Here is a 22,216-nt window from a genome sequence, read left to right on the forward strand (position 1 = left end):
CAGTAAAGGGGAAAACATGCAGAGCTGCATCACAAACCAATTCATCAGCAAACAGAGCACGCCTGCCTTACGAATTTGCCTGCAGCTCCTGTCTACTGTGTTATTTTTAAACTGCCTGCAGGTTGCAGATTTTTCAGTGGTCCTTCTCCTGCCAGTGTACACACAGGATTTAGCAAGGCACAAGTCTCATTGCCACGAATTTAAGTTAGCAAAATTCCCAGCACATTAAAATTCGGCATCCTTCATCTTCCCACAAAGTTCTTGCTGCATTTGTGTAGTCACAAGAGGACATCCCATGCCTCTTACAGCCTCCCTCTGTGGCCAAGGACAGTGGAACTCAGCTCTGCACCCCTGATGTTCCCAACTGCCATCCATCAGCCTGCAGTTGCTGTCATCAGCAACCCAGGGATCAAGCTACAGACTCTTTGGCTCATCATGAAAACCCCAAGAAGATGGACCCAACTCACTGAACCCAGTGCTCAATTTAACAGCACTGCCATGTCATCTCAGCCCCAGCTGCTGTACAAATGAGAGCTGTGGGCAGGCACAGGGCACTTTTCCATCACACACCCAGGACACAACTCACAGAACTCACAGCAAACCTGCCCCACTCCTGGAATAAGAGTCAGGATTTGACACGTGTAAATGGGAGAGTTTCTATGTGCAGAACATCTTCACAACCATCACACAATTCCTACAGGGAAAGGACTAACAGGAAGAGTGGTCTATTTATGGCACCACAGTATTTTAAAGAAGAAAGCAAGGAGGTGTTTTTCAGAAACACCAATTGCCACAATTGCTGCTGATGTGAACAGAAGCTGCTCAGACTTTCTGAGGGGTCAGACCCTGCAGCCAAATGTAATGAATATTATGGTTTGTTTGCTTCTTCTCTGTTGCCTGGTTGATCCTGCAGCCCAGGGCTGCTCTGCAGAGCAGGACCCATCAGTTTGGAGCCTTTCCCCTCATCTGATTTGGGAGTCTCAGACTTTAAATCATTCACACTTGGTCACTGTTAGGAGCTCTAGAAATACTCCAGCTGGGAGAAGCACTTGCCCAGCATCATCAGAGGGGCACAGCCACACTCACTTGCACCCCTTTGACACACACAGAGCAGAGGACAAGTGTGTGATATCCAAGGGCTTTGTTTTGGAGCTGGAGCTCCAGCACAGCAGCCTTTGCCCTCAGTGGGGCACAGCAGAGAATTTAAAGTAATTTTGATGTAAAGAGCCAATAAGCTTCAGTCAGAGCACTCAGCTCCCCACAGGGCTGACCATGGTGTGTGGGACCAACTGGTCTGTCTTGGCAGCGAGGACACTGAGGGCAGTGGGGACAGTCAGGTCCCTGGGCTGGGGTTAATCTTGTGCTCACTGGCCCCTGACAACAACTGCCCCTCAACCTTCCCCATTACACACAGTTAAGCTGTTGCTCCTTTCCCCTGCTGGTTTGGAGAGTCAGGGTTTGGCTCTTGGCTGTTTGTATTTTGCAGACATCCTCTGTAATTGCATGGCCTGGCCCCAGGCTCTCAGGCTCTGGGAGGAATAACCACATTATTCCACAGAACAGTTAGCATAATTAAAATATTGACTGCAGATTAAAAAAATGTGCTGAATATTTCACAGAGTGGTTGGAGGGTTGGCAAGCCTTGGCAGCTTGTTGGCTGCAGGAGCTGGCTGATATTTAGGCACTCCTTCTCCTTCAGCATTCACTGCTGTACGTGGGAACTGCTTTTTGTGCTGTCAACTTCTTATCTCCCAGGCAGCCAACCCACAACCAGGAAAAGATGAACTGACTGGAAATGAGGTGCTCCAAGGCTTTCTTGTGATTCTTATTGCCAGTGAGACCATTTCCTTGTTATTTCTGATTTCAGGACATCTGTCTTGCTGTGTCTCTATCTATTTATATTTGTGTCCATCTCTCCAAATGCACAGTATAGGAACTGCATATGGTGAGAATGTACCAGGTGATAAATCCATTTGCTTAAGAACTGTTTGTACCATAAGAGAAGCATTAATAAAGTTAAAAAGCCCACAAAAACCTCCATTGGAACATTTGGTTTAGCTTCTATTCCATCTTAGACATTTGATTTCTATCTGTGTTTCCTCTGTTATCCAAGTCTATCCTTACATTTCCACAATGAAGAAGGCAGAAGGGGGTGGAAGAAACCCAATTAGCAGGGCTGGAAAACTAAAGAAAGACTGATTGCTACAGGGCATATATGTTGAAGTTTATATTTAAATGTTTGGTGTCTTTGCAATCTCTCCCAATTCTCTAATTTTTGTGGGAATATCTGGGATGATAAGCATTGCTAAAGACACACAGGTTTGGGTTTCAAGGACTTCTTTGTCTTTGTACATCCCCTATCTGGCAAAAAGGTGAAATGATCTCATGCTGCCAGTGTTAAACAAAACATGTGGATGATGTCTAAAGCACTTTGCAGACACCTACATCCTGAACAGAGTGCTGTAACTTGCCAAGGTACTCCTTTAAATCAGCTTCTTATTTAATCTTCACTTACATGCTTGAGAAACCCCTGGAATGGAGGAGCAGCAGGACAGTCTCACAGGCAAGGACCAGGGAGAGCTGAGCCTGTCCTGCTCCTCTGCAGCTTCCAGGGACAGGGCTGTGATTTCCAGTCTGATCTACAGCTCTTTTGAGATGAGTTAATTCTGTGAACATTTCTATTCCCACTCAAGAGATGTCACAAGAAATGGCCAAATGCTATTTTCTGAGCCTTCTATCACAGCTTTAAAGTGATCATAATAGCATATTAATAGGAGATCCACTCAGCCATTTTCCATTCTCATTGCCATTGCTGTAATCAAGAGTAGCTCTACTGCTTCAAAGTTTATTTCTATGATACTTCTCATGTTTGAATGTGCTGTTAGGAAAGGAGAAGGATATCTTGGCACTCCAGCTGTGTTCTGTAGGCTACTGCCTTTCTTCTGGGCTATTTTCTGCTCTCAACTTAATAGTGACCTCCCAACTGTAAATGATAAATCTCACCTTGGGTAGACACCATGCTTTCAAAGGCAAAAATGTATTTTTATGTACGTTTTCAATATTTCATAAATTAAACCCCAAGATAAACTCAGTGGGATGAGAGAAAAGGTGCTCTAAATTCAGTACAAAAAAGAGAATTTCACTGGGCACACACGATGTGTGGGGGGAACTGTTACAGCTTTTCTCTGCTCTCATGGTTCACGTGGCCAAGATTTTAGTTTGTCTCCACTGAATGATTCATCTCTATTACCAGTATTTTCAAAATTAAATGGAAGAGAAGGAATGTGTTCATTCCCCTGCTGTGTTTAATAATCTTCCAAAAATTGTTTCCTGTTTACTTGGAAATCCCCACCTCCATGCTGTGATTTAGACATTTTCACCCTGTTAACTCAAAAGCAAAGCCTAGAAGATGCTGTAGAGTTTTTCTCTTGCAGTCATAAAGCAATTTGTGATAAGTGTTGATGTTCCAGGGGAAAATTACTTGGAAATGTACATAAGTTCACAGCTTCACATTGCTCATTTAAATCATAACTGATTGTTGAAAAGAAAATACAAATTGTTGTTAGTTTTTACTCATGTAATTTATCTGATGGGAGCTTCTCTTTTAACAATTACTGTATTGGTGCTCAGTATAGACATCAATAACCCCATTTATGGGGCTGTGCTGGTTTCCTCCATGGTACTGGTTAGCACATAACTCTGAATACTCTGTGTGCATTGTTTCATGCAAGGCTTGTCTATAAGTAAAACGTACAGTGTATTTTCAAGACAAAATATTAAAAATACCTAAATTGATTTTCCAGCTGAAGCATTATCTCTGAATTACTGTGGTTTGGCTGGACAAAGGGAAAGAATTTTTCCCTTAGCTTCCTCAAGGAATAAGTTTTCACCAAAGTTCTAAGATTTTACTTATGTAGCACATATCAAACAAACTATTCTTATATAAAAGATTTGCATTAGCTCACAAAAGTCAGTGTGTTCTGTGTTAGTTTATGTGAAGAGTTCATTTAAAAGGCAGCAATATCCTGTGGCCTGAGAACAGAACTGGAAGCTGGGAATTCCAAAGGGACCTGAGCTTTCTCACACTTCCTCTCAGCTTTTCATAAAGGTCTGCATTTTTGTAAATGAACATTCCATTTCTCTGATTAACTGGAGGCCACATGGGCCTGATTTACAGATGTGTTAAATTCCTCCTGCTCCCACTAAAGCCATGGGGAGCTCTCAGCTCTCCAGGTTTCCAAAGGCTGTGATGCAGCTCCTGGGGGGAGAGTGACACCATTGCCTTGGTGGGTACCAGGCACGGGCAAAGGTAGGGAAGGGATGGGAAAAGCATAAGGTGTACAAATTCAGCACATCCCCCTCTCTCTGGGCATGGTAGCCCTGATGAATCTATGAGGGATGGCAGGAATGGAGATACTGAGATATTTGGCATCCAGACAGGTTCTGTGTAAGGGTGAAGAGAGCAGCTGGTAGGAAGCCCTGGGCTGGCACAGAGAGGTTGGACACCTCTGGCTGGTGTCCCTCGGCCTGGCCACTGGCTCCACTGCTTATTTGGGTGACAAGACTCTGCTTTCTATCTGGTGAGGCTCCACCTGCCTGCCCTTGGTAACTCAGTGTCCAACAGCCATCCCTCCTCTTCCCTCCAGATGAGATGGAGCAATCCCCCGCAGTGCGCTCGGACTACTTGGTCTCAGGGATTCGAACTCCACCAGTGAGGAGGAACAGCAAACTGGCAACACTGGGCAGGATCTTCAAACCATGGAAGTGGAGGAAAAAGAAAAATGAGAAGCTAAAGCAGACGTCTGCAGGTAGGCTGGGAACAAGAGAGGGATGTGCACTGAGCAAAGCTTAGCTTGGTGAAACTTGGTTACATAGGACATGCTAAAGGTGACCTGATCTAAACCTGATTCAGAGATTTCAGCATTCAACAGGTTAAGAACATGTAGGGCTACAAAGAGCCCATATGTGCTGACTTTCTATACAATACAATAGATTACATTTAGAAGAACAGGTCGAAACAGGAGAGTGAAGCACAAGCCTTGCCACAGACTGCTTTCCATGGGCTCTGCCTTCTCCAAATAGGCTACACATTTATGGCCCCAAGTATCATCACCCCTTTTATTTGGGGTGAAGATTATATAGGCCACAGTAACATTATGAGAAGTGACAGGAGGGAGCATGTGAAAAACCTTCCCTCCAGCAGCTGTCCCTGGGGGGAAGGAGCCCAGCACACAGCACAGCATGTGCCTGCTGGTCCCCAGGGATGTCCCAGGAGATCAGTAAGGAGACAAACTCACTTGCCTTTTCCTAAGACAGGATGGTGCAGTTCCCTCCACTTGCTCTGATATCCTGTGGGATATTCCTGAGGCAGTTCTAAGGTGCTGTGTTAAACAGAAGGAAGGCTCTGATATCCCTGTTACTCTGCACTCAGTGTGATCCAACAGCAGGTCACACCATAAACCTCAGCTCTACACAGGGGTCATTTTACAGCTGGTTGAACAAAGGAAAAGGCACAAACAGGCTGAGCAGTCCATGCTCCCCAAGACAAAATCCTGGCAGTTCTTTCCAAGCATGCAGTAGCTGAGACTAGAGGGAATTCCCATATTGCATCTTTTTCACTCCATTATATGAATACTCTGTTCTTAACTGGAGCTGTTGTGCTATTACTTTGTGCAGTGCTGGAGAAGAAGATGACAGCACGGCAAGGCCGGGATGAGCTCATTAAGAAAGGCCTTCTGGAGATGATGGAACAAGGTAAGGAAAAATTCCTAATCTTTTTTGTTAGAGGCTCTCTCAGAACACGTGGGAAACACATAATTGCAAAAGCAGAAACCTAACAAGCAAGTGAATAAAAAGGAAAACCTTCAATCCAAACAGAGAGGAAAACTCTGTGTCTGAATTAAGACTTCTCTTTCTTCAAACTCCTCCCTGCTGCAATCAATCCATGTAGTTTAATTTTGATGCTTTACCCTCTTGAGTGCAGCTCCATCTTCACTTGATTTATACATGGTGCAGTCTGAGCTGGTACGTATATTTTATGTAATTGCTCTAAAGCCAGTTAAATCCTACTGCCAAGAAAGCCAGCTAAAGCTGGATAAATACAAACTTCAACACACAGATGCAGTCAGCTAACATGTACAAGCCAGGGGTGCAAATCCCATCTAATGATACTAATCTGATGTTTTCAGCTGTCTTCCCAGTAAACCAAGTTTGTGACAGAACACATCACTATTGCTCCTGCTTTTCATTCACATGGAAAAGTGAAGCTTTTGGGAGTGTCATTTTAAAGCTTCCCTGAGTCCAAACCAGCAGAATTCATGGAAGGAAAGATGATAAAGTGTGAGAAACATGCACAAAGGACCATGGTTCTTGTGCAGCCCTGCTCCAAAGCCCTGACAGATGCTCAAGGGAGAGAGAGATCTGGGTGACTGTTCTGTGAGATCAAGTGAGCTCCCAGTGTTACAACATCCCACTTGCCATTTCCACCTAAACAGAGATGAAAACCATAAATCCATCTTTACTTTGAAAACTTTATAGCAGAAAGTCCTGAAGAAAGACTGGTCTTTTGAGTTTGACCAATCTCAGAGGTAGAAGTTCTGTTCTTTACAAACAATAATTGAGTTTCTTGGTGTAAAACAAATGCCATGTCTATGAACAGCCTGTGGGACAATACTCAGTGATGCCATGTTGGAGTGTAACCGAGCAAATGGAGAGTCAGAAAAAAAGAATTTTAAACAGGGCTTTTTTTTTTTTTTCATTGCAGTAAAGCAATTTTCATGTTATTTTATTTGATATATTTTAAGATGAATTTATGTTCAAGTCAAAAAAATAATCTATCAAACCATCAGCTTATTCTAAAATGGAAGTTCTTAGAAAGCTCATTTTTAGTTCTTGTCCATTGAACTCATTGTGTCTCTCATAATTCTAGATAATTAGTTGCCCTATTAGCTTATTAGTACTACTGGATAGAAAAATACAACCTATTCCTGCTAGGAATAGAATGTTCCCTTTAATCCATGACTTTGAATACTTGCTTATCTAGAGCTTTGCAAAAGAACAGTAAAATAAACCTTCTGTAGAGCACATTAAAAGGTAATAATGATGAATCAATAAACCTCTTGCACACATAATGAACTGGTTGGGAGGAAAACAGATGATGCCAAGTTACAAGATCCTTTTAACAAAATTAAAATAGTTTAAATAAATACATATAGTCCAGTGAGGAGTGATGAAAAGCTGAAATAAATACATATAGTCCAGTGAGGAGTGATGACAAGCTGTGCTTTTAACTAGACAGCTGCAAGCAGACTGCTTACCTGTCTGCAAAAAAAGTTGCCTAGAGCTCCTGTAAACATCAGACAAATCCCAGAACCTCCCTGAGCCCAGCGAGGGGACAATGGCTGACAGGCAGCTGAAGGACACTGCAGCTGCCTGCAAGTTATTTTTCTTTACGGAGTGTTGTGAATCTCCAGGGTTATTGTATTGTATTATTAGGAGAAGCAGCTTATTAACTGGAATAAAAAATTGACCCAAATAATTCTCAGTAAGTGATTAGTGCCCTACTTGGACTGAGTTGAAGCGGCAGCAGTTTCAAGGCTAAGTCCTCGTTTCTGCCGTACGTTGCAATTGTCAAAGCAGCAATACTGTGCTAAAAGACTGCAGTAAATCCTCAAATCCCTCTATTTCATCAGGCTTCACTCCGCTTCCAGGGACCTAATTCCTGCTCACTTTCATAAATAGCCAAGCTGGGCTGATGCTGCAGCCTGAGAAGCCTCGTGCCTTCCCAGTAGCCCTGTGTCACTCAGGGCTGGAGCACAGCTCTGTCTGGCTCAGGGCACACCACGAGGCTGGCACAGGATCTGCAGCGGGCTGGGAGCAGCCCAGGGGGAAACTGCCCCGTCCTTGCTTTGGTGATGAGTCATCCTGCCAGGTTATGTCACCCTGTCTCCTCACACAACCCCAAAGCAGCTGCCCAGACATGCTGTGCCATTGCCTGGGCCCCTTCTGTCCTGTGCTCTCCAGCTCTGCTCCCACAGGGCGATGCCAGCCTGCCCCCTGAAAACTCCTGGGACACAGCTGCTCTCCCAGCAACCTGCCTGCACTCTGGGAGAGGTTACATGGGGCAGGGTCCGGCATACAGTGGGATTAATTCCCAACAAAATCACAGCCCTACTTCTGATTCTTTGGAACACTCAAGACTGGTTTTTTCCTTACCCCTGGATGTAAGGTCTGTGCTTTCTCCTGTCCCCAGCTGATCTCTCTAATATGGTTTTGGGACCCACTGCTACTCACAGCATACCCACTTTCATCTAAGCACTAGCTGATCATTCCTGCCCAAGAACATCATGGTTGTGAATCTCAGATGCTCCTCAACAGAAATTCTCCAGCAGGGCTGTCTTCTGTTTGTCATTACTTCATTAGTCATTCCACTTTCCATGGTCCAGGATGTGAAGGAACTCATGTCTGCCTGCAGTTTCACTGAGGCACAGCTGTCAGCAGCCTGCCTTTCCCTGGGATGTGAGGAATGTGCAAAGCAGAGTTACCTCAAAAACGTTTAGGGAGCTTCCCCTGATATTTCTCCCCACTGTGAGCACAAAGGAGATCAGGTGTATCTGTGCTTACGGCCCCAGGGCTGAGGGCTGCTGTCAAGCGATGGGGGCAGCTGTTAATGCACTGGTGATTATGTATAGGCTGCCTTCACAATGAGATGAAATATAGGCAATGAACTTTTTCCCCCTCCCCTTCCCTGTATCATAGCAACTGTGCTACTGCAAGGGCTATTTTAAGAACAGTAACTTTTCACCAAACGTGATTATGAGGCAGATTGAGTGAGCTCAGTGTGCGAAAATACTGCATCCCTTCCACAGCATCTTTGGGCCAAAAGCTGATACCCTCACCCAAAAGCACAAGAAATTACTCTGCAGATTGTCCAGATAGCATTAAAAAGCTGTAGATGCTTGCTATTTAAAATCAATGTTCAAGAAACTTGTCATGATATCATTGCAAGAAAACAGCCCTGTCAGGAGCTTCCAGAAAGGAGTGTCCAGGGCTGAGAAATACAAGCTGGGAGGTGAGGGGTGGACAGCAGGCATGGCCATCAGCATGGAACACTGCCCGGGGTGGGAAGTAATTGCTTTCTGTGGTTTGCAACAGTGATGTACATCTTGTAGATTCTGAGAGAGTAAAAGGATAGTTTGTATTCCAAGGACTCTTGCCTGAATAGGAGAAGAGTAGAAAAGCTTCAGTCATCAAGCCTTGTACAGCTGCAGGGATCACTGGCACAAAAATCTCTCAGAGTAAGCAAAGGGAGCAGTTTCTAGGTCTGCATGAAGAGGGATTTGAATTTCTGATCAGCTCAATCACACAGGACACGCTTTTCAAAGCTGAGTAACTAAAAGTGTGCTCAAAACCTACAGCTCGGTAGGGAATATTCCTTGGGCAAGGCTCTGGCATTGCTGCTGGAGCAGCTGGGTGGCAGCATGTTGTGAGCCTGACACAGCTCACACATGTCAGACCAGCCTGGGAATGTGCTGCACCAGGAGCTCTGCTCATGGAAGGAATTGCCTTCTCCCAGAGACCTCTGGTTGCCCATGATTTTGCTCATCTCCCACATGGCAGGTGCTTCCAGAGGCCAGTGGCCACTTGCTGGGGCTGCTGGGTGCCCACAGAAACAGGTGCCCATTGAGAAAACTGAGTGGGTTTTAGCATCCAGATGGGCTGGTGTCCACAGGGTTTGCATTGCAGATGGTGAATGCTGCCAGAGATCAGGTGCTGCTCTAAGAGCAGCCTCAGTCCCCTGAGCACAGCAGCTTTGGGACCCACTCCTCTCAAGAGGATAGCAGGGAGTGTCAGCTTTCTCTGCTCATGGTTTATGGTTTAGTTAAGATAAAATGATTTGTTGTTTTAGATACTGAAGGCAAAGCCTGCACTGGTGAGGATGCCACGAGAGTGACACAGGGTGACCCTCCAGCCCCTGTGTGCCAGGCACTGGCTCCAGAAGAGGACCAGCAAGAGAGTCCAACAGCAGCCACAACTGATGTGACCCCCTTTGGTGAGGAGCTGCATTTGGAGGAGCTGAAAGAAGATGCAGGTATTGGATATAGAATGTTTTTAAAACAACTGTAAAATTTTATGAAAGTACTTCTGCCAAACTGTTTTGTGAGGAGTCAAATATGTCAGTGCTTTAAAGGGTCAGAGCACCTTGGTCAGCTCAGCCCATTCTAGGTTAGCAATTGGTACTTAAAAACAGTGATTTTTGAGACTTCTACCAAACTCAGGGACAACCCAAAGCTTGGTGTGATGGGATTAGCTGGATTATGAGACGATCCAGTCCTGGCATGGTGCCCCGTTGGTATTAGCAGTGGCTGCTGTGAAGATGAAACAAGCTTCCCTTAAAAACATTTCTTAAACTTCCGTGCCAAGGCTGAAATTGTTTGTCCTGGCTTGGGAGAACAATGTCAATACACAGCCCACAGAGCCCATATCATCACCCTGGCACAACATGCTGCAAATCCAAGTGAAGTTCAATACCAGGAGCACAGATAAGCTAAACCAAGCTCCTTTCATGCAATTCTGCTCTGGCAGAGCTTATCCATGACAGCAGTTCCTTGGGACTAGAGCAGCCTGGCACAACCCAGCAGCTCGAGGGTTTCTATTCACTTCCTGAGAACCAAGAATTGCAAAGCTGCAGAGATAATGCTTTATCCTGGTTTGTGCCACTCCTGCCATGGAGTGATTATGGATCTTCCTGGCCTCTGGTCAATCTTTACCCTTCTCCATCTGCCCTGGCTGCCCTTTGTTCTCTGTCCCACCCCTCATGCCCTGCTTTCCCTGGGGTCCAGCCCCTGGCTGCTTTCAGGCATGTCCATGCCTTCAGACCTACCCAAACATGCTGTTGGTACCAGAAACAACCACAAATTAACCTGGAAGTGAAGAGTTCTTTGCAGGGATTGTAAAGTGGACATTCTTTAGCCATCAGCACACAGTGGCAGTTTGTTTCAGGATTCTCAGAACAGGATGGAGTTCAGAACCAAAGAAGTCTGTGTGACTGAGGCTGAGTGTGTGTCAGACCCACCTTCTCTACAGCAAAGGTCCCACTGTGGCTGCTCCTCATCACCTGTGCCAGGCAGCACCTCATGTCCCAGGGAGATCCACTGATTTCAGGGAAGTTAATGCCAGAGACAGTAATGCTCCACTCAGGGGAATGCACTCCAATCTCACTAATTTTCCCATCAAGCCCCCAACATCTACGGGGGCTCTTGATCTTTCTGTAATGTAACCCATTAGTGACTTTTTTCTTCTCTTCCTCTATTCCACATTTTGTCTTCTATGCAGTGGCATGAACACACAAAGTGATGTCAGCCAGGAACAAGGCATTTCCCTAGAAGTACATTTAAAAGAAAATTATTTCCTTCTATAATTCACACAATTACCACATATGGTAGCTTTCCTATCAAGCCAAATTTCACAAGAATTCCTGCTAACGATGCGTATTTATTCTACTTTCCTGTCTTTTTTGAGCGATAAATACTCATTCCTCCTCCTCTAGGCACACTCATTAATCTGTTTGTCAACAAATTAAATGCTATTATCTTGCCAGTGCTATTGTTTCCAAGTGCCTAAGTGCTTTGGTGCCTCCCCACGCACTCTGAGCACGAGGCTGCTGAATGTTCATTAATACAGAGTTTGTGTTCCCAACGAGACAGAAAACTGAGCCAAGAAGAGATTTGTGACGCTGCAGCTGTGGGTGCTCTGGGTGCCCACTGAAGCAAGATGTTAGGAGATGCCCTGGAATGGTTTGGAGGGAAAGGTGCTCTGTTTAGACAAGCTGGAATGCTAAAAGGAGTGGGATTTGCCAAGTAGTTTGGACCTCTCTCATGCTCTGCTTTTGTGAGAGCCCACTTGGAGTACTGCATCCAGCTCTGGAGTCCTCAGCACAGGCAAGGCATGGACCTGTTGGAGCAGGGCCACAAAACAGATCAGAGGGATGGAACACTTCTCCTGTAAAGACAATGAGAGAGCTGGAGTCATCCAGCACGGAGAAGAGAAGGCTGCAGGGAGATACTTCAGTACTTAAAGGGGGCTTATAAGAAAGATAGGGGCAAACTTTTTAGCAGGACCTGTTAACAAGGAAAAGTGGTAATGTTTTTAAACTAAAAGAAGGTAGATTCAGACTAGACAGAAGGCAGAAATTTTTTTCCAATAAGGGTGATAAAATGCTGGAACAGAATGCCCAGAGAGGTGGGAGATGCCTCATCCCTGGAAACACTCAAGGTCAGATTGGACAGGGCTCTGAGCAACCTGATCTTGTCGAAGATGTCCCTTCTCACTGCAGGGGGAGGTTGGAGTCCCTTCCAGCCCCCTTCCAACTCAGAGTGTTCTGTGATTCTGTGCTAAGCAGAGTCTTACACTGATCTCCCCCAGTGCTTCACCTGCCAGGGCAGGAGCAATAACCCTCATGTTACTACTGAGCACGCCATGGCTGGAAATGCAGTTTGGAGAGAGCCTGGCCATGGCTGGGGCCTGGCTCAGACTCAGCCTTGAGCCTCTGTGGGGGTCCCCACATATGCCAAGGCAGAGCTCAGGCCGTGTAACAGAGTGTGAAATCCAGCAGCGAGGCGCTCTGGGAGTTTAAGCATTGCCAGAGCCAGTTGGTATCTGAGCAGAATTCAAGGATGCTAATTTTGGACTGAAATTCCACCTATGTCCTGCTTCAGCTTCATGCCTTTCTGGATGTATTCCCCTGTGCCCTCATCACAGCCTGGTCAATTTGATGAATTGCTCAGTGATTCAGCCTGCACTAACTTTAAGTGCTTTTGCCATCTTTATGGAGACAATCCTGAAATGAGCACTGCTTCACCATCTCAAATTAAGGCTTTGCAGATTCAATTTTTTTCTCTCAAGTACTTCACCAATTCCCTGTTCCACTTGCTGCTGAGATCCAAGGGCAAATCTCTTTTATGGCAGGTTCTTTTGGTTATCAACATTAACCTCAGGAAACACTCAACAGTTCTGGAGTCAGGTACAGTAAAAGAAGACTTGGGAAGCAAGTTGAAGTCATGTATTAAATAAGATAAAAATAAAATTGTGAAAATAAACACGTCCATCAAACTATTGGAAATTCAGCTTTTATGAACTATTATTGGTTTGATACTCTTTGCCCTTTGGCTGTGTGTTCCTAGCACAGAAGGTACTCACTCAGGAACTGCCACCGCAGCTGTGCTGTAAGAAAATTCCTTACAGTTCTCAAAAGCTGTTTTGCCTTGCTCTCTTCATTATTAAAATAAAAAAGTAGAGGGGAAAAGGCTTTAGGGAAGTAAGGGAAGCTCAGTAGTTTTTTTCAGAAACATCAAAACTAACACTTCAATATCCTCATACATTTTATTCTTCTCCTGCCTTGTCTGGTTGGCTATTTAACACAGTAATTACTTTCACTAAGGAAAAGAACTGCTTCAGTTGTGTGCCATGTGTTCTGTTTTTCTGAATGTTCCTGGCATTGTCCCCTGGCCTATCATTATTAACTTCATGTTCCATTAATTTTACTCATCTTCCTCCTAGCCAAGAAACCTTCAGCACCCACGGAAGAATCAGAAGATGCCAGCCTGCCAGCATCTGAAGACAGTCCACAAGCCTTACTTGTACCTGAATCCACAGATTCCCCCCAGAAACAGATGGAAAGAAACCCAGCACAGCTTCCCAGCCCTCCATTGCTCCCAGCTCCACCACCTAAGGCAATCTCCAAAATCACTAAGAGCATCACAGGTCAGTCATTGCTGCTCAGGAAGCACTTTCCCATCCCTTGTGTGCTGTTCACAGCACAGTATCTAATTCTTTTCTCAGGGCCATTTTGCCCCAAAGTGCTATAAATCAGGCCAGTTACACTGAGTGAACAGAACACCAATGATTCCATGTCCAGTTGCCTGATGACAACCCCCTGATCTTTGTATCACATATTTATCTGAGTCTCTCAGGGCATTACCTGTTGTGTGTCCATTGCACCAAACACATATAAAACAAACCAAACCAAAGCAACTGCAATCATCTGCTGAATCACATGCTCATATTGATATGCCATAAAACACGGGGAAGATTTAAATGTTTTCATTACCTACACTCCCACTGGACAGCAGAACAACAGCCAAGATCGAGCTCAAGTGAAAGGTTCTGCAGAGGTTTCTGTCTGAAGGGTTTGCTCTCTAGGGTGGGCCTAAACCAGAGCTATGAATTCTGGTCTAGTTAACAGAGCACACAGGAGTGATACACCTGGTTCCCACAAATCAATCCTCTGTGCCAGACTCCATTGAACAGTCCAAAAGCAATTCCTCTGGGCCTGATTTTCTAATGTATTGCCAATGTTGTTACATTTTCCAACATTCTGGCGCTGCAGAAAGGGTGTTAAAATGAATATGATTTTAGTTGGTTCCAATTTTAGGACCCCTACATATGGTAAAAGCAGTTAAAAGGGCCTTATTGCAAATTAAACTCAAGTCCTGTCATCTAAATGTCAGACCTGTTGGATATTTAGACTTTGAAATGACAGCCATTATCCCAGTTCTGATTTGCATCCACACTCATCTGCTGGCACAATGAAAAGGGTTTTCAGTGTCACCAGGAAACCAAACACCAGAGGGACACTGTGACCTGAGCACTGGGGCTCACAGAAAATACTGAGCTCTTCAGTCTCTTTGAAGAGAATTACAAGTGTTTGTTTGCTATGGAAATTATCCATACTTTGTCCATACTTAAAAGCTATAAGAATTTAAGTGGGAGCTGGATTCAAAATGGTATCTTAGTGCTCCTTGGGAGTTGCTGTTCAGGTTGCTTCACATTTCTGTGTTTTGGGTCAGGCTGAAGCCTGTCCCTTCCACCCTGCAAGATGAACAGGCAGACCCAGGCCCTTCTGTGACTTTGCTCAGCTGAGGAGAAGGCCATGCTTGGCATCAGGTGGATTTGGGAACCTGTCCTGGAGGGTAGTGAGATTACACCTCCACCAGGCACTTGATAGCATTTCGAGTTGAGATATTTTGCTACAAAGTATTTCTTGTAGCATCCAAAATATTCTGAGTTTTGGTGTTTCATTCTCATCTATGTTTTCCACAAGGAACAACTTTTAATTTTCTCAATGACTCCAATAACTGTAGACCCTTTTTCAGTAGTGATTATACGTGTTTTATTTTTGTGGGGATGTGGAGGCAGTGCTAAGTTAAAATTAAACAAATACCGTCAGGGAGTGAAAGGGAAGACAAAAGTGTAGGGAGAAAGGTTATGATTATGAAAGAAAAGGAAGATGAAGAGGTTGAAAAGCTCTTTTGTGTTTAGTTTTTTCCCTTTTAACAATGTTAGGGTTGCTGTTAGCAGAGGAGTAAGTCAAGCACCAATTAATCAGAGAGAGGAGGGACAGGGCAAGGTGCCAAGACATCACTTTGCAAGATTATTCTCTGAACAGCTGTCATTAGGACAAATAAAGTGTGATGTAAGGAAACTCTCAATATTGTCCTAAGCTGCCATGAGGATGAGACAGGTCCTTGACCTGTTCCAGGAACAGGCTGGTATAAAGACAAAACAAGGTCTCCTCCCTTCCTGCTCTAGGGCTGAACTGAACCCCTTGCTCTGAGGAAACATGGACACCCCCTTTCACTGTGCAGCAGGATAAAGTGACTCAGGAGGTGGCTTTGTTCACCTCCTCAGGCCTTGATTGATCATAAATGTCCCCTGTGCATCTCCACAGTGGCACATCATCAAAATGCCCCTGAGTACCCAAAACCACCTTTCCTCAGCAGAGCTTGGCTGTCTCCTGGCCATGACAACCACCCTGATCAGTGCAGGAGGAGCTCCGGGGTGGGAAGTGCCTCATTGCCAAGACATTGCACAGACAGTTACAGAAATGCCCCTGTGCTTTCAGACTTTTTGGCAACAGGTAACTTTTGGCCTGCCTTGAACCCTGTCTCCTGTATGCACAGAGACAAATGAAGCTCTGGATGTTGGCTGGGGTTCTGCACTGGAGGGGCAGAAACGTGCAAAAACACCCTCCAGAAATTAAAAAAATGTTAGAGCTTTCTTAGAGCAAGAGAGATTTTACCGTGGATGCAACTGTCCTCACTGAGGGATGCTCTCCTCCTCACCCCACACAGGTGAAAAAGAGACCAGCCTTAGCCTTGTCACTCTCAAATTTTCAGTGTTTGACTACAAGAGCTGTTCTTCCTCCTCGTGCTGTTTATAAGAAAATATTTAATAACTGAAATTAATATTCAAACCTAACTTCTCCCTCTATAGTTTTCTAGTAGGTTCCCTGCTAATAGGAACCAAGTCCTATTTTACATGGTTATTTCAGAATAATCCTGGCCTGAGCAGAGGTTTTTCCCAGCTAGGAATTGAAGGATTTATCTCAAAATGAAGTGCAAAAAAGTAAAAGTTTTCTGTGAAAACAAGTTAGTACAAAAGCTGTACAAGCTGCGTCAGTTTAAATTCCTGTTTAAGGCACTAGGTGGCAACAAGAGACAAGAAATACTCTCGGACGAGGCTCTCACACTGCTTTTTACACCCAGCTGAGCTGCTGGTGTAAACAACGTCGTGTAGCACGGGTTTGGGACACAGATATAAGGGAAAGAGAACTGCAGACCAGAAAAACTAATCAGCATCTTTTTCAGGTCAAATGTTCAATTGTCCTAAGGGTGTGAAACTAATTTACAACCAGTGAAATGTCCACTGGGACAGAGAAATGTCTAGATCAGAGTCTAAATTTCAACAAAATGCTTACATTGCACAGAAAACAGCTGAATCTGGGGGTAAAAAGAGATTAGATTTTCCCACCCTTCTTTTTTGTTGTTAATGCTCAATAGCACATCTTTCATTTGGATGTTGTTTTGTTATGCAAACATTATGCTCATATTATGATGACTTTGGCATTTTCTCCACTGGCATATGAAAGGCAGAGGTCTGAGCTATGCAGCAATCACAGAGGAGCAGATAATAGACACTGGGACATTCTGTCCAGACTGAGAACCACAGTGCATAAATTTTAATACAGTCTGCCAGAGTCCAGCAGAGAAAGTGCTGGATTGGAAAGCCACCACAGTCCAAGTCATTGGTGGTTAGGATCAAGGGGGAATCAAGAATGCCTTGGTGGGCTGGGAAAAAGGAGAATCTGATCCTGTGAGAAACAGGGGAAATGGGGAGGTATTTATTTTGCTAGTTCAAAGATAGGGATTTGAGTACCAAGAGCCTTCTGAACTCAAATAGTTCCTCAGCCTGAGCAGTTACCTCATAGCAAGAGCAAAACATCACCGTTTTCCTCTGTTCAACACGACTAATTCATTTCAGTGCAGAGCCTGTGTGCAAAAAACCAAAAGCATTTCTCAACTTCTTGCCCTCTCGTGTTTTGACTGCAGGAGGTGAAGGTGATGACCCAGCCATGAAATCTCCTCCTTCCACCATCCTGAAGAATTATGTCATTGTTGGTTCCTCCCAAATCTCAGGACAAGCTGCCCTCTTCCACCCCTCTGGCCAGAAAAGCTCAGACCCCCTTGGCAGGGGCCAGGTGACGACACCAACGGGTTCCCCCCACCTGGCTGCCGTTCACCTGCCTCTGCCTCCCAGCAGAGTCATCGAGGAGCTGCACAGGGCTCTGGCCACCAAACACCGCCAGGACAGGTACCCACAGCCTCGTGGCCACCGGGGGGCATGAGGACAGTCATTGTATGACATCATTTCACCTGGGACGTGATCCTAGCCTGTTATTGGTGTTTTCAGTGCTCCTGCACCTTGGGTTTGCCTTCCCTGCGATGGCACTACTTGGAACATCCATCCCTGGTTTAAGTGCTTGATTTGGCAGTTACTTCACAGTGTGCTCTTGCTTTATAAGGAGGCTACTGTGGCATGGAAGTAGGTTTCCAAACAGATAGAATCATGTGATAATCCTTGACCTATTGCAAAGGAAAATCTCCCCACGAGACACCAAGTCAGAGTAGTGAAGGCACATCCTGCTCTAAGTCCCAGCATCCCACACATGAGGAGTGCTGCTATTCCAGGCTGTGTCTCTTGGCTTACATGGCAGCACATACAATATCCATTTGTAACACAAATGCTTTCGTGGGAGTACACTGGGTACTTTATCTGGCTTTCATTATAAGCTCTCCTTTATATTAGAGGAGGAAAGAGATAACCTTTTCCTCCCCGAGCTTCAGAATTAAGCTGGTATAATTTCTTATTTCCATAGCGGCTGTTGCCATGGGGAACAGACTCATACAACATTATTTCCAGGTCCTGTCGAACCTTTGTCACAATCATAAAATATCAGAGTGGTAATATTTCATGCCAGGAATGTTTTACATTAGAAGGACGTGCTGTTGTGGATTTTTTAGTCACAGTATATCTTGTGACTATATACAAAAGAAAAACATCAGTCACCAGTCACCACCCTTCCATATCTTATTTTAGTGGCAGAGACAGCAAAGTAGATCCACATTACCCATGCTCAGCACAGTCTTGAGAATGCCATCCTGTGTTGGCCTGTGCTGAACTCCCTGCCCTGCCCTTTACCAGCTACAGGACATTCTGCTCATTCACATATAACGATAAGTTTCTGCTGTGGCAGTAAAACAGTCTTTGTGAAATCTGGGCTGTGCATCTTCCACCCACAGCTTCCATGGAAGAGAAAGCAAAGGCTCTCCAAAAAAAAGAGTGGATGTGCGTCCATCCAGAACATCCAGCATGGAGCGCAACAAGGAGAAGGAGAACTCCCTGAGTTACAGCAGCGACTCAGAAAACAAGAGGAACTCAGTTAAAGAGTCAGATGAGAACAAAGAAAACATGATCATGAACTCAGAGCTCAAGGAAGACTCTGTTTTTTATCAGGATGAGGAAGTTTTGAATGACTCCATTATTTCTGGTAAGGAAAGTCACTTCTGTTCTAAAGGTACACTACCAGAGCCTAACAGAGTGCTCTAAACAAGGCAGCAAGGAACAGAAAGCACAGAGAAGTGTCAATGCCTCTATTGTCACAGCACCTGTTTAAAGGAATCTTGGTGAGAAGCTAAAGTTAGATTTGAGTCATATGATTGTGGTCGTGTTTGTCTTGCCAGGTACTGCACGCTAAGCTGATGTTTAGGGTTGTGCTGGTAAGACATCAGTGTGCTTTACTCGGTGCAAGCTGGGCCATTCCCAAGGCATTCCCGGTGTGGACACAGTGTGCTTTACTCTCAGTTCCTCGGTGCAAGCTGGGCCATTCCCAAGGCATTCCCGGGCTGGACACTGGGCGGCACTGCTGGTGCCAGCATTCACTCAAACGCAGCCTGGGCGTTTCTGAGAGGAGGGAGAGGTGCAGCAGTGACAGGGACAGCGCCAGAACAACTCCCTAACAATCTCCAGATTCCTTCTAGTTTGAAAAAATCTGGGTTGGTTTCCAAGTCAGGGAGTAAAACTATCCATTAATCCAGAGCTGTTTGCAGTCAGGGCACTGCCTTAACATGTCACCCACTCTCTGCCACTGCCAACAGAGGCAGAGCAGCACTGCCACAGCCCCCTGCCTACCGAAGATTGGTACAGACAGGTGAGGAATCTTACCTTGGCTTTCCATCACCATCCTACTCAATAAATCATTATTTGAAACATCTAAAAACACAAGGCAAGACAGTCTAGTGCATGAGCTTAAATATCAACGTAGCTAGAATTTAGCCCACAGCTGATAACTGGTGTAATCAAGGTCCTTGCAGCATCATGCAGTGTTAGGATTTGTTTTTTACTTGATAGAAAGAACAGCAAGTATGATAGAAAGGACAGTACAGATACAGGAAATTGAATGTCATGATTCAACTGAATTAAAACAGGAACTTTTTTCAGGAACCTGCAGCCCAAACATGAAAAGGGTGTGAATTGCCCAAACATTCCTTGTTGACCTGGTTGAGCTGCCATAAATCAGGAAACAAGCCAAGATCCTGGCTGAGATAGCTTGGTCATGGGGCAGACTGGCATTGAACCTGCATGACTGCCCAGGAAAAATAACCCTTAGGAAAAAAATACTTAAATGAGGGTATTTGCAGGTTCACTTTCTACTGAGATAGGTATCAGGAAGGAGTTTGCCTCAGGATGCTAAAAACGGATGTGGGGAAAACTAGTTTGGGGCTTTATTTTCTTTTTATTCTCTGGTTTAGTTTTATTTATTTGTTTATTCTGAAACATCAGCTCTGGGTTTCTGCAGTGGGTGAAATAACAGACCTGGCCTGGTCAAGTGGGCTGGTCAGGATGAAAGCACATGAATGGCACAGTTTCGGAGCATGTGTCCCTGAAGGGGGGAACATCATCTCCCTCTTTCCACTTTCTTGGGCAGGCATTATTTTTCAGGAATTAACCCAATTGGTCAGGCAGTGGGAATGGCTCCTTAGACTGGCAGATCAGCCTGATCCAGATCTCTTGCATTTTTATTTGGTGAAACACTCTCCAGATTAATCAGTGCTCGGTGCATTTGGACCATGGGAGTGGCCATGGCATGAGCCTTTTAGAAATGCTGACAGCTGGATGGAGGGAGCACAGCTTATCCTGAGTGGGTTATATGCTCTCTACCATTCAAATAGTACAGCAGGATTTGGGTTAAAACTTGAGATTTTTCAGATATGATTTGTGTTTTTAATTTCCTAAAGTAGTGGGCTCTCTCTTAGTGTGCAACAGAGCAGCCTGGGAACAGTCAAACCTGAAAACATGTTCAGGAGTTTTCCAAATGTCCTTCAGATTGTTTCAGAAGGAGTTCTGGTGGTCCCTGTGCACTGCAAACGCCCACTCTGCACCCACTCCCAGGGAGGCTGAGGCTTGAAAACCTTGACAGAGTTTCAAGTCTGTGGCTTTGTGAGCCAAATGTTTCTGATGGAGTCAGAATTCAGTCAGCAGAAGGCTCTGCATGGCATCAGCCAAATCATTTAACTTCTTTACCCATCTGTTAAATGTATAAGTACCACTTCAGAGGGGGCTGTGTGGTTTAATTTAATTAATGTTTCCAACAGACTTTGAAAGCATTCAAAGGAAGGTGCTAAACAAGGGCACAGCTTTTAGACTCTAAAAGGGGGTTTGAGCTCATTATGGTTTCTAAAAAGTTTAGTTTTAAATCAATGCAACTATCAAGAGACTTGTTGCTGCTCACACAGGGAGACCATAACTACTGTGCCCACCTTCCCAAGAGGTATGTGTGGGAAGGAGGTTGTATAAACTCCTCCCCTCTGCATAAAGAAATTCGAGATCAGTATGATAATAACAATATCCCTAGCAAACAAACCCCCAGTATTTGGAAAGGAGGATCTGTTTAGGATTTAGAATCTTGCTGACCTCCAGAGCATCCTTTAAAAATAGACTTTAATCCTATCTCAAATGCCAAACAAAAATACCAATTAAATGTCATTTTCTTTAAAAAGGAGGTGACCTTTTGTAGAAAAGGTGAAACATTAAATTAAAAAAAAAAAAAAAGCCCTTTAAAGTTAAAAGGGACCAAAACAAATTAACCTCCTGTTACACCCCAAGCTCTCAAGATGAAGCAAAGACAAAGATTTAACTGCAGGTCCTGACAATGCACCAAACCCTGTGTGACTGATGCTGCTCTGCAGGGACAATGTTCACACTGCTGAAGCCCTGGATAGCACAGCAGCAGAGCTGAGGAGGGGTCTGGTGTAAATTTACTTGCCTACAACCCACCTGAGACACGATTGCTGAAGGACTGCAGCCCTACCAGTACAACCCAGCAGCTCACTGGTTTTAATAGCACTTCCCTCTTCTTTTGTCCCCCTCACAAACAAGCTCCCCCTCATCAAACACGGGCATCACCCCACACTTCCAGGGTGCATTTGCAAATACAGCTGGCTTTCTACTTCACAGACCCTTCCGAACACATGGCAGAATGGCTTTATAAGCTCAGGAGGGAAATTTTCATTTCTTAAGCCTTCTGAAGACTAAAGAGTTACACCAGAGAGACAAACATCTGCACTCAAACACAGTTCCCTCTAATGAGACTGAAAGGAGAGTGAAAGGGTGTTTTAATGCTGTCAGAGGACTCAACACTCAGCACACTCTGCTCAAAACAGTTGCTGTATGTTCTGCTATCAACAATTCCTTTGTAATGGCAATGTTTAGGTTGTCTGGTTTGATGGAAACAGTGTCTCATATTTTTACAATAAGCACAACAGATCATGGAATCACAGTAAGTATTTGTGTCTCTTATTGCCCAAATGTCCAATTAAGT

The 22,216-nt window shown here is 44.7% G+C and overlaps 1 protein-coding gene across 3 annotated transcripts in view; it reads left to right on the plus strand.

Moving 5' to 3' along the window:
* PHACTR3 (phosphatase and actin regulator 3) overlaps positions 1–22,216 on the plus strand; it is a 101,176-nt gene that overhangs the window by 49,077 nt on the left and 29,883 nt on the right. For all 3 annotated transcript variants that reach the window (XM_051803092.1, XM_051803094.1, XM_051803093.1), the window contains exons 2-7: positions 4,647–4,808; positions 5,677–5,754; positions 9,908–10,090; positions 13,558–13,761; positions 17,388–17,649; positions 18,639–18,886. In XM_051803092.1, coding sequence (XP_051659052.1) covers positions 4,647–4,808; positions 5,677–5,754; positions 9,908–10,090; positions 13,558–13,761; positions 17,388–17,649; positions 18,639–18,886 — 1,137 coding nt within the window. The remainder of the gene's footprint in view (positions 1–4,646; positions 4,809–5,676; positions 5,755–9,907; positions 10,091–13,557; positions 13,762–17,387; positions 17,650–18,638; positions 18,887–22,216) is intronic.

The sequence above is a fragment of the Manacus candei genome, unplaced genomic scaffold, assembly GCF_025592945.1.
Source record: "Manacus candei isolate 608988 ecotype Guabito, Panama unplaced genomic scaffold, ASM2559294v1 h1tg000057l, whole genome shotgun sequence".
Taxonomy (NCBI): domain Eukaryota; kingdom Metazoa; phylum Chordata; class Aves; order Passeriformes; family Pipridae; genus Manacus; species Manacus candei.